Source organism: Neohortaea acidophila, assembly GCF_010093505.1.
Source record: "Neohortaea acidophila strain CBS 113389 unplaced genomic scaffold BDY17scaffold_12, whole genome shotgun sequence".
Classification (NCBI taxonomy): Eukaryota; Fungi; Ascomycota; class Dothideomycetes; order Mycosphaerellales; family Teratosphaeriaceae; genus Neohortaea; species Neohortaea acidophila.
Window position 1 is genome coordinate 254049 of NW_022985521.1, and position 12197 is coordinate 266245.

Here is a 12197-nt window from a genome sequence, read left to right on the forward strand (position 1 = left end):
TGTTCGGCAAGCTGCTGCGGTGCAGACAATACATCGCAAGTAATGCCATCTCGGAATCAGGAACACTCAGTCGATCACGACCAACCCATTCGTCATGTGGAACCCGGCGATGACCAAGTTTTGGGCCTGCTTCGGCATCCGTCCCGACACCGCCACATCTCGAGTCCACTTGCTTCCAGTACCACACTACCAGGGCCATATCCCTGAAACCCGTCTCGTGCTGGTGGCTGGGGTGTCAGTGGAGCGGATTGCGTCAAGTCACTTCATCTCGCCCGCGACAAAGCAGGTTTGCAATCATGTCCTTTTCGTACTTTTCTTGTCGTAAGACCATCCTTCTTACTTCTTCTTCGTGCCCAAAGACTCCAAACACTTCGCCGTCACTCCGTTTTCACTTTCGCACTCTCATCTATCTTTCCTAATCATGTCGGAGAAAACCGAGGAAAAACAGCAGTCTGCTGCCGGTGCCGCCGCGGGCTCGGCTGGGCTGAATGCCAACGCAAGCGGAGCGGGGAGTGTATCAGCCAAACAAACCCAGCAGAAGCGGACGCCCAAGAAACTGGGCTCGAAAAAGGCTCAGCAGGCTATAGAAGAGCCGCAACAGCAGCCGACGCCCGACAACACCGGCGACGAGGGCGCTGAAGGCGAGGCGAATGCGAATGCCGAAGCAGACGGCGCTGAGGCAGGTGCCGACGCGCAGGTGAATGGCGAAGATGGGGCCGAGGCCGAAGCTGGCGCCGACGCCGATGCGGAAGCTGAGCCTGAACCCGAGCCGCAAATGCAACGCGAAGCATCCCGTCGCCGCCAGAGCCGAGGGCGCGGGAAACGCGGCGGTGGCCAAGAAAGCGACACCGAGTCCATCGCGCGAAGCGAAGTCAGCGCATCTGGAGGTGGCCGTCGGCAGCGCCAACGTCAGAAGAAGCAGCAGGGTCAAGCCAAGTCATCCGGAGGCGGTGGCCCATTAGGCGACATTTCCGAAGGTCTCCCCGGCGGCGAGCTCGTGGGCGGCGCCACGGATGCAGTGCAAGACACCGCGGGCCAGGCTGTGAATCAAGTCGGAGACACGGTGGGCAACGCGCTCGGAGGGCTTACGGGAGGAGGCAAGAAGGGCGAGGGTGAAGAGAAGGGCGACGGCGGCGAGCAGTTGCGACTACGGTTGGAGTTGAATCTCGACATTGAGATCCAGCTCAAGGCGAAGATTCATGGCGATCTCACCTTGGGCCTGCTCAACTGAGTGCTGGATACATTTACGCGAGTTCTGTTTTATTTCTATCATTCTGCGGTGCAGGGAGTTCTCGAAATGTATGGTAGTGCACCGTCAAAAATCGATTGATCGATCAATGCACACGACTTCTCTCGCATTTCGCCATCTGTCGAACAAACCAAGGCTGAGAGCATCACGAAATGTTGCGATGACCTCCACAAATATGACGAAAATAGGCCGTGTCTTGCTTCGGTCTTGCTTTGAAGCAACCACGTTCGGCCTTGGAAGGCTGGCGTCGACTTCCCGATTCAGCTCACATCGGGTCCGTCCAAGATTTCCAACTTCACGTCCTCGCGCGTGCCTTGCTTTGGCCCTGCACACTGCTCCACTCCCCCGCCAAACCCCCGTTCCACCACGCAGATATTACGAGCCTGCTGTCGTGGACCCGAGTTATCCGCAATGGCGTAATTGCTTGCATACGCCGCTGATTTCATGCCTGTGGCTGAGACACCTGGAGAACATGGGTATGCCGTGTCCACGAGCAGGGGAGGTGATGCCGAGCCCACTTTTGCCGCGAAACCGCCTCTTGTTCCCAAGCAGGTTTCGGCGTGCGCGCATGCCTGTTCGCTCATCGCATGCCGGATGAAGACATCTTACCACCAGAGCTCTGTTGTTTCTTGCCCTTCCCTGACCTCTCCTTCTGCTCCATTCACATTTCACCCACGTCTCAAACTTCCTCGTCACGATCCAAAATGTCAAGCAGAGAGTACTTAGAACAGCCTCCGGGCCCCGACGCCACCACTCCGGACGGCGAACCCCTCAAACAACGCACAGTGCAACAGCAACACAAATCCGACAACTACCAAGCACAGCAACGCCGCGAAGCAGGCGAGCAATCCAATCGCTCGCGCTCATCGTCGCGCCGCGATCGGCGCAAGCGGATACGACAGGCAATGGACGACGGCAAGTACATGAAGACGAACTCGCTCGAGGCGCTGGAGGAGGCGGATGCGGCGGGCGAGCTGCAGGCGATGCAGCCCTTTGAGCGCATCGGGCCCGACTCGACGAGTATGGATGGGCCGGTGACGATGGCGAGGGCGCAGAGGGGCGAGATCCCGGTGCGGGGGTCGAATCCGAAACAGCCGTATTACATGACGCCCGAGGCATCGAAGGGGGTATGTTGGCCTTTCCATCATTGCTCGTGAAGGCCATAGGACACTGATGATTACCACAGAGCGAGCTCAAAGATCAAGATGGCCTGAAGCTCACCCTCGAGGCAAATCTGGAGATTGAGATTGAGTTGAAAGCGAGCATTCGAGGGGATCTGACATTGTCACTGTTGTAAGTCTGCTCCTCTCTTTCCTCTTCAGACACTGCTTTTGGATGCCCAGCCCTCTATCCGCCCGCGTGTCCCTTCTCAACACGCATCGTTAACCATCAATTACGCCCAGCAGTGCATGATTTCGAGCTGCTCACTGACGTGACTTCGCATCACAAGTGACGGATGAACACCACATCTTCCTCACTGCATCCATCTGCACGGCGCTCTGGGTATTGGACATGGACGCATGCTTACGATTGTTCAATTTCGCAGTGAAGGCATGTAGCCCACGTTAGTGTGGTCTGTACACAGCCCGTCCGTCGTTCGGGGAATCCGCTGCCAAATCGTGCAACCTTCTCCCACAATCCATTACGAATCCCGTCCATTTACTTCCCGGCCTCCGTCCCCGAACTCTGTCGAAACACCACCCGTCTTGTGGCGCCCACCTTACCCATCTGACCAAAATACTTTTCATGGTCCTCTCCAGCCTTCTCGCCCTTATCCCCAACGCTAGCACTCTTCATCGCCTTCTCAATCATGCCCTCCACCCACTTTGCCTTTTGTTCTGGCAGTTCCGCCCTTGTTGTGCCGTCAAGGCCAGGAGAGTTGCCAGGGTCGAAAGCAGCGCCCAGTCGACTGTTCTCCAGAGCAGCCGTGGCAGTGGACGGTCGTGAGATACTCTTCGTAGATCCTGGAGCAGATGAGTCTTGCGGAGAGGAGAGCTGATCGTCTCCATCCTCCTCGTCGGTGTCGCCTCCGATCCAGAGTCGAGGCTTGCTCCGGCTGGTGTCCCACGCAACAGTCGTGTGCGTGCTCAAGCCTGCGCGAGACGGCTTGGTCGTGGTCGTGGTCGTCGTGGTAGTGGTGACCTTGCTAGTGACCGGAGTGACAGGAGACCGAGCAGCGGCAGCCTTCGAGGACTCCGGCGGGTACGCAGGCCCACTAAAGTTGCGCTTGCCGGAACCAGGAGTGCTGGAGGTGCTCGCTGCCTCTGCTTTTTGCAACTCCAAAGCGCCTTCAGAAATCGTGCGGCTGCCGTGATGTTCGGCGTACTGCCTCAAGTAGTCGGCCAGATCCGCCCAGCCGCCGCCAACTCTGACCATTACCCGCCCATTCTCTTCTCCCACCAGCCGCACGTATAACTTGATGGGCTCCGCCCGGCCAACCTGCGTCAAGTGGTACAACTTAACTTCGGGGTCGGCGGGCGACGCTTTCTTGGGCGTGATGTCGGCAGGCGCAAGCGTCATATTCTTGCCTTGTCTCTCCGCCTTTGCTCGCAGTCGCTGCTCCATGCTCTGTTTGGCCACGGGCGTCACGGCCCCTGCTCGCGACTTGAACTTGATCGGTGCTTGGACCCTATCCAGCACTTGGCTCACATGGCGATCAAAATGATCGTGGCCCAGGCTCACGTGCGATGCAGGCGTCGTGGTCTGTGAGCTGGGTGCGGTCCCGATCGGAGCTCGCACGGGGACCGGGATTTGTCGTTGTTTGGAGACCAGCGAATTCAATGGCCCGGCGTCTTGAGAAGAGACGGACATTCGGTTGGAAGGTGTGCTTGACTTTGCAGATGAGGCACTGTTTCGCCGCAGACTTGATGCTCTGTTGGGCACGCTTGGTGGAGACGGAAACTCCATCACTCCGTTGAAATCCATGGGGTTCTCCGACATGGCTTCTCTTGCTTCACGAGCTTTCGGAGTCTGTGGTCTGACTATTCGAACGGGGCGAATAGGTTCTCCCGCTTTGATGCCTTCTGGGGTCTGCGGCAAGCTTAACGCATCCACACTACGCCGTGGAATCTCGATACTCTGCACTCTGTCGCGCGGGTAGGCCTCGATTGAAGCCGTGGACGCACGCCGGATGACTCCGTCTTCATCAAGGCCAGGTCTCACGGGGCGCGACGCCGCTTCCACCGCTTCTGCGCTCGGAACAGTAAGCGCAGGCAACTTCGGACTCGCAGGCTCAGCGCTCTTCGAACGTCGGGTCAATCCTTGATGGCCAAAATAGCCGGCAGCGTTGTTTGAAGATTCAGCGGGCAGGATTCCACCGTCGTCTGAGAGGTCTTCCTCTGCAACCATGGAGACTGGCCGAGGACGGCGAAATCCACCTTTGGAACTCTCCGACACAGTGCTTTCCGTGATGACTTTGTATTCACGAGGTCGAAATCCTGGCGCGCTGCTCGGCCTTGTGATATCTCCAAAATCCCGCTCTACAACCTTCTTCGATAAAGTATGATCGCGTTGCACGCCGGACCGGTCGGGCAACGAGCGAACAAAGAATTCCTCGAAATCATTAGTCACGAGCGAACGATCGGCCGACTGGGCTCTCTGCGTCCAGGCAGGCCTTGGTTCAGAATGACCGATGAAATAGTCATTGTCCGATAGCCCCTCAGCCTCACTCGCCGGTGAGGACAGCGGCCAATCAGTAGGGAACTGATCCCGGACCGCCGGGAGTGGGGCGGCCAACCCAGTTGGTTTGTAGATCTCTGGAACGTTCTTCTCCTTCATCGATGCTACTGATCGCCTTCCTGGTTGGTAAATCCCCGATGTCACCTGTTCGAGTACAGCACTCGAATGCGCTTCTCTCTGTTGCTCTCTGGGAAGCGCTGTCAAATCTCGGTTCGTAAAATTCATCAGTGGACTGGCAGCTGAAATCTTTGAACGTCTCACATCGTCCGATGAGCGCTGCATGGGCCTGTTCGACTCGCCCGTTTCGGCGACACCAGAGATCTCAGGGCGTCCTACCGGTCGGACTTCCTCCGACCTCCGTGCGAGCGATGGCCCAACCAAATCCATCGCAACCAATTTCCCCGAATCTTCATTACGAGGCAGATTGGGAGGCGACCTCGATCTTCTGCTGCGATCCACGCTCGATGATGCCTTCTTAAGGTCTTCACTCTTTCTTGCCGGTGCAATGTCTTTGGCAATCGCCGCTGCTGGCATGGACATTGCCGCTGGTGGCATAGCCATCACAAGGTCGCCGTAAGCCATTTTTCCAACATTCTTCTTCGACGTCTTGTCCCTGCCTCGCTCTGGAGCCCTGGGTCTGGGCCGGCTTTCAGAGGGCGCGCGTACCATGTCCATGTACTCCATTCGCTGATCTTTGCTCGCTGTTGAATATTTGGCCGAGCCGGACTTGCTGCTTCCCGAGACGATTGATCCAGCACGATCGGCCTTTGCAGCCGGGCTACGATCGTTTTCGGCTTGACGCTTGCGATCGAGTTCCAAGTCTTTTGCTTCCTTTTTGAATAGCCGAGTGAATGCGTTGCTAGCGTGTTCGAATGGCCGCACAATGGGAGCGCTCTTGCTCTTGATCAGAGATTGGTCCTTCTCGATGTCGCCATTCAGGAAGGCTGCACGTTGCTTCACGGTGGACGTCGTCGTTGCGGTTTGAGTTGCTGTTACTGAGGTGCTGCGCGAGAGCGGCTGAGGCTGGCCTGTCACAGGATCGCGAAGCTCCGTGGGCTGGTCCGAACGGGTGTAGTCGACAAGAATGGGCATATAACGTGCCTGACTGGAAGTGCTGTCTTTCGATGTGCGTGGCGTTGCTTCCACGTAGTGCGTGGGGTTCGACACCAAGGTTTTCATTGTTGACGAGTTGGGGGCATCGTTGGGACGGAGGGTATGAGTCGCGCGGTATGCCCCAGCAAGGTCAATATCGGAGCGAGTTGTCACCGTTGGGCTCATCAAGGTCTGCGTGTCGAATTCAGGCTCCAAAGGCAGGGTCTCCTCCCGCAGGTCGGGCTTCGGCTCGTTGGTCGCTTTCCGATTCCTCTCATCCTCCTTCACAAGCCCGAGCACAGTCTCTCTGACTTGCTCCCTCATGCTCTTCCATTCATTCTCCAGCATCCGCCGCTCCGCCTTGACCACCCAGTCGCCATACTCGTGCTCCAGATCCTCAAAGTCATCGATCCAGGCGTCCGGCACGACCTCGGGCCGGCCTTCCAGTACATCCAAATACCCATCCAATCGTTTGCCGAGGCTGTAAACTTGCGTAGAGATGACGCCCTTCATATCTTCCAGACTCTCGGGAGACAAATTGGCATTGGAGGCCTGATTGTCTGAGACGGCCAAAGCAGCCCATCCGTGATTGAGGTCGGTTCTCGCCTTTTTCAGGTCGCGTAAGTACTTCGGCGTCGAGCGGAGCACAGACAGGCGGATGGTCCAGGTGTCCAGCAAGCGCGTCAGTTTAGGTAGATAGGGGAGTGCTCGCAGGATGGTAGCGGTCATCAGGGCGGTAAAGTCGTCCAGGCGTTGAAGATCGGTGGCAGCGCCGATAGCGCCGATACTGTCGTCAATCGAGGCGTCACCGATGCCAGCTCGACTATGGGCGGAGAGGACGAATTGCTTCAGTTCCTCAAAGTCGATTGCGTCGAAGTCGGTACAGACCTCGTCAATGCGTAGTTCATATCTCTCGACCAGCGACACGGGCAGGCAACCCCAATACTCATCCTCCCGCCGGTCATCGGAGTCTGAGCGGGAGAGAATAGTCATGTCGGACATGCGTTGCTTCTTGCCAATGTGCTCGGGCACGTCGAAGGTGCCGGGCCAGGGCCAGCTGTCGAGCTCGGTGGTCCATGAGCGCAGATCGGCGCAAGCCCGAGCCACCTTGATTCCCAATGCTCTTTGCGATGGTGAGGCGTTGTGAATGCTCCTAGTGAGAGCATCGTTGCGGGGGTCTTCGGGGTGGGAGGAGAAGGCCAGGAGGGTTTTGGTTGGCGAGAGATCCCGGAGGACTGGGTCGTTGGATCGAGTGGGGGATCGGGAGGGGGATCGGGAATGGAGGAATGTGGCGCGCACTTTGGCGGATGAGGAGAGGCGGGGAGGGTTGATGGTGGGATTGGTGAACACCATCGTGCCTGTCACAGATAGGCGGGCATTCAATTTGTGGTGGAGGGATCGGCTTCCTCCTCTTCAAGCTGATGTTTCGCTCAGCCAAACTAATCAACACGCAGCGGGATGAGACGTCCACTTCATGCCCTGTATTTCGGCGGCGCCAGCTGCCTGTGCCGGAGGGTATCGAACCAAGAAGTGCACAGTCGAGATGCTCGCTCGTGCAATAGATGGATGAAGCGCTGTTATTTCCGCAACAACTGCGTGCTGGCGGTGTGCGGTAACGCGTGAACTCGACGATGATCCCTGCTACCAGACACTTTATTGAAAGCACGAGCCCCTTGAAGCTTGGGGGATCTCGGAAGCTGTCAGCGCGGGACGTGCCTTGTCTCCGAGATCGCGTAGAATTGATTAATTGACGATACGGCTTGACGGGACAGCAGTATGTGTGTGTGGCGCGGATGGCGTGGATGGGGTCGATTGGGGAGTCAAGGACCGGGGAGGAGGAGGAGGAGGAGTGAGAGTTGTGTCCATTACTTTGCGCAACATCACCCACGACGTGCAGGAACGATGCAGCTGCAGCTCGAGTGCTCCTTCCTCCCCGGCCGTGGCTGAGATGGGCAATTGCGTCTGGCGATTGGCTTTGCGGGGATTGGACCAATGACAGCCGCGACGCCTCCGTACGAACTACATCTCGCCTACCTACTACTGTACATCTCCAACTCCTCCCTCCACTTTCCACCGTGCTACACTTAACAACGTGTCTGCAGTGCAAAAGTCAAGGCGGTGAAGTTTGTCCATCTCGCTGCGCAGGTGCGGCTATGGCGTCACTGTCCCACCGTTCCTTGCAGCGTGGGCGGAGAACAAAGGGCCTTGCCGCTGGCCCTTTGTGCTGTGTCTCTCGCAACGAGCCGTGCGCCGGAGATGAGCGATGCGAGCGCAGACTGACACACCCCGCCCGGACGTCACTCCGCCGGGATGATGCATCGTACGGTCGCCTGACCGGTAACGTTCTGCCGACCTCCACCACCACCACCACCACCATCTCCGGATCAGTAGTTGCATGATACTGACAACCTGGTGAGACCAATGCCCGCATCTGTCGGCGTGCTGTTCGGCCTTGCCTGTGTCACACCGTCCAGGCATCCGCCATCGTTCATGCCGCCTTCCGCCCTTGATGCCGGACACTCGCAGCACATCTCATCTCCGCTTTGTCCCACCTGACAGACGTTGCAGAACAAACACCTCCACCGCGAGGTGTTGGAGGACCACCGGGCCGGGATGGGACCCCCCAACACGGCGATGGATGGCGTGTGCTATTTGCAACACATGGCAAGCTTTCATTCCGCGCTGGGTGATACTGATGAAGCTAGCGAATGCTCACCGCCTGTTCTCCACCAATCCATTTCTCTGCATCGCCCTCGGCCTTTCCGACGTTCGACAGGCTGCCATAGAAGCCGTGAAGAACATGCAGGTGCGCTTCCTTTGCCTGTTGGCGCGTGTAGGACAGCAGCCTTGGAAGGATGACGAGCCTTGCTATTGATAGCGCAACCCTCCCGACGCTCTGATTGACGCACGCACGAGCATCAAACAGGTGTTTGTCGCTCGGGGCATTGTTGTCCCATCTTGCACGGCCCCTCCTTGCGTGCCTTGCCGCTGGAATGTCTTCAAAGGCCCGTCCCGGCCAACGCGCCCGCATTCGGCATGTGCGATGAGGCAAACCAAACAAAGAAGCAAACAGGGAAGAAAGACGTGCTCCAAGCCGATCCGTCGCCTCCGCGACAATCGCCGCATCCTGGGCCGGCGATTGGACAAAGAGCATGCCCGCTGCATGCCACCACGGCGTTTGGTGAGAGATAATGGCGAACAAAGCCGCAAGAATCCCCCCTCCTGATTCGTCTCTGCGCCTTCTTGTCCATGCATGCATTCATTTACCGAATCTTCATTGTCGAAGGGGGGATGCCACTTGATCGGAAGGCGTCAAACCATGCCTCCATCTTCCATGTCTTCTTCCAACAATCCTCTTCTGCCTCCTCCCGCCGCTTCCCCTCCTTCGTGCGCACCCATCGAGTCTGTGCAAACACTGCCTCGCTCGTCGGGTGATCCGCCGCGTATCATCTTCACAAGACAACTGTGGCAGAGAACCATGCCCAACGGAGACGACGTGGAGCAGGTTGTTTTGGACAGGTCTCAAACTGCCAATTCGCAGGCGATTCAAAACAACGCCGCGCCTCCCAGCAGACGTGCTTCGTCGACTGCCTCTCTTCGCTCTGCTCGTCATCGCTCAACCAACCTCTCCAGTGGCTCTCAAACCCCATTGACTCCCGAAGACAGTCCTCCGTTTGGTACGAGAAGAAAGCGAAGTGCAGGCGTCGCTGAGCAGGAAGACCACCTTGTGAAGAGCCCGGCGATCTCGCCCGCTCACACCAGGACAAGCAGCAGCGAGTCTGGTGCGCACCTCTGTCTCTGCCAGCCCGAGCCCAAGCCTCCCCGACCACGCAACGGTAAGTCATGACACCTTACTGTCCACCATCCCCGGCCTCACTAACAGCCATTAGCATTCATCCTCTATCGACAACACCACCAGGGTAGTGTAGTCGCCCAGAACCCCGGTCTATCCAACCCAGACATCTCCAAGATCATCGGCGCGCAGTGGAGGAGCGAAGCGATAGAGCAGAAAGACAAGTGGAAGGCTCTGGCGGAAGAAGAAAAGCTCCGCCATCAGCAGCAGTATCCCGGCTACCGCTATCAGCCCAAACGCTCCGGTCGTCGCGGTTCCGTGGACGTCTCGGCATCCGCCAGTGACAAGCCCAACTGCCAAACCTGTGGCGGTCGCACGATCCTGACCCCTTCCGCTCCCTATCACGCCGGCAACAGCTCCATACCTTCCACTCCTGCAAACACCACGACACCAGTCACTCGCACCCTCCCCGTGTTCCGCGAGTTGACTCTGGATTCGCCGGCCCACCGTCGCTCACTCGGCAGATCGCCTTTGACAACCGCAATGCCGTTAAGTCACCGCGACATCGCAGAAGAGAGGGACGACGTCGGCCCTCTCAGCCCCGGGCCCAAGCGCCGCAAGATCGACATAGACACACGTTCCGCCAACCATCGCCCAATCCAAGCGCAGTACGGCGCGCCGCAACCATCTGCCATCGGACCAGGCACACCCTTCCCACACGCCGTCAATGCGCATGGACATCCTTTCGCAACGACCGCCATGCCAGGCCGACGCGAAAGCCTCCCAAGCATCAGAGGCGTGGCGACGAGCCCGCAAGTGTCCATGCCTCCCCCACCCCGACCGGGCATGGGCTACCAGCAGCATCGTCTTTCCCAAGGGCACGCTGCGCACGACCGCACTCTCGTGCTCCCACCGCTGCAAACGGGTCGATCGGCTTCCACCACCGCGGCACCTCCACGGTCGGGCAAGTCGGTCGACGAGCAGATGAAGGATATGAGCTTCCGGTACAAGATCAAGGTGTTGTCACAGGTCGCGCCGCCGGCTTTCAAATCAAAGGCCGTCCCTCGTGGTCCGTTCATCGCGGTCGAAGGCGATGATGCGCAGGCCGTGAAGAAGCTGGCTGCGTGGTTGGCGGATAGCCTCGCCAAGGATGACCATTCTGCTGTGGAGCTGTTCGAAGGCCCGGTGATGGCAGTGGGCGAGGACCGAGAGGAATCAATGGCCATGTACCACGATCTCTCTGCAAAGTGGATCCGCAAGGGAAAGAGCATCTTTCAGTCACTCTCAATGCACTCGGCATCAACAGAGAACAGCAACACCGCCAGCCTCACCGAAGCAAACCCAACCAGAAAACTCGACGAAGAGTACAACATCAAGGACGACGCCAACCCCTCCGCCACTTCTCCGCAAGTACCCACCAACCTCCATTCCCCTTCCGCAACCAAACCCATCGCCATCATCCCCAACTACAGCCTGCACACCGCCAACCACTTCTCCCACACCATACCCATCGGCCCCACGGAATTCTACAACGCCTACGACCACTGGCAATGGACCGCGACCGTCTGGCGCGGCACCCTGGGGCCCGACTTGACCGTCTACCTTCGCGATGTCGTCGTGGAGGCCGCGGGTGGTGCGTCGAATGGGTCGAATGGCAGTGTGGAGTTGGAGGGCGTGGAGGGCAGGCCTGGCGTGGGGTTGTTTGTTGTTAGGAGGGTGGTGGAGGGGGCTGAGAAGGGGGAGGTGGAGGCGAGTGTGTTGAGGCGGGTGGGCTTTGAGGTTGGCGAGTGGGTTCGGGAGTTTGGCGGGGAGAAGGAGAAGGACCGGGAGTGATGGTGGTGGAATGTGTGGTGGACCAGAGCTGAGCTCGGAGTAGTGTATGTGGAAGTAGGCTGCGCTGTTGTAATTCCAGGAACGTAGAATCAATTCAATTGCGCAGCAGTGATGCGGTTTCTTTGTCTTCCTCGGACGCGGTATGCAAAAAAATTATCCGCCCAGCAGCGATGCAAATCGAGCGCGGATTACCATCACCCAGGAGTCTTAGGCCTCTCATCGCTTCCCTTCAGCGGCCTCACCACCTCTCCCATCCTCCTCTGCACCACCTCGTCAACATCCAAAGCCGTCAAATTGAGCAGGCTGCGACTGCTCCGCGTCAGAACGGGGGACCTGCGTCCGCTAAAAGCAGCAGGCTTCTTGATCCGCCCTTTCCCGCTCGCATCTCTTCTGTCCACGCCGCTGCTCCCCGCTGCGCCAGATTGTCTGCGTGCGCTCGCCGACGACGCCGAGCCCATGGGCTGCAACATCGGCGAAGAGGACATCATCAGCGGCTGGTCTTCTTCGGACAGGCGCAGGCGCCGCTTCTCCGGACTCGCGAGCGCGGCGGAG

General features: G+C 58.4%; 5 protein-coding genes across 5 annotated transcripts; 4 read left to right on the top strand and 1 right to left on the bottom strand.

Moving 5' to 3' along the window:
- Positions 1-134: 134 nt before the first annotated feature.
- On the top strand, positions 135-1534 carry BDY17DRAFT_48191 (uncharacterized protein). The gene is made up of 2 exons (XM_033738436.1): positions 135-286; positions 360-1534. Exon 2 carries the CDS (start codon positions 422-424, stop codon positions 1229-1231), a length of 810 nt encoding a protein of 269 aa, XP_033585626.1. The 5' UTR covers positions 135-286; positions 360-421; the 3' UTR covers positions 1232-1534.
- On the top strand, positions 996-1979 carry BDY17DRAFT_48467 (uncharacterized protein). Its single transcript, XM_033738437.1, has one exon. The coding sequence runs from the start codon at positions 1200-1202 to the stop codon at positions 1845-1847; it is 648 nt and encodes a 215-aa protein (XP_033585627.1). The 5' UTR covers positions 996-1199; the 3' UTR covers positions 1848-1979.
- On the top strand, positions 1954-2546 carry BDY17DRAFT_257898 (uncharacterized protein; the record flags this gene model as incomplete). Its single annotated transcript, XM_033731729.1, has 2 exons — positions 1954-2376; positions 2442-2546. The coding sequence occupies 2 exons, from the start codon at positions 1954-1956 to the stop codon at positions 2544-2546; spliced, it is 528 nt and encodes a 175-aa protein (XP_033585628.1).
- Positions 2547-2908: 362 nt separating this feature from the next.
- On the bottom strand, positions 2909-7372 carry BDY17DRAFT_327858 (uncharacterized protein; the record flags this gene model as incomplete). The annotated part of the gene is made up of 1 exon (XM_033737747.1): positions 2909-7372. One exon carries the CDS (start codon positions 7370-7372, stop codon positions 2909-2911), a length of 4464 nt encoding a protein of 1487 aa, XP_033585629.1.
- Positions 7373-9338: 1966 nt separating this feature from the next.
- On the top strand, positions 9339-11645 carry BDY17DRAFT_313647 (uncharacterized protein; the record flags this gene model as incomplete). Its single annotated transcript, XM_033735740.1, has 2 exons — positions 9339-9855; positions 9910-11645. 2 exons carry the CDS (start codon positions 9339-9341, stop codon positions 11643-11645), a joined length of 2253 nt encoding a protein of 750 aa, XP_033585630.1.
- Positions 11646-12197: the final 552 nt, after the last annotated feature.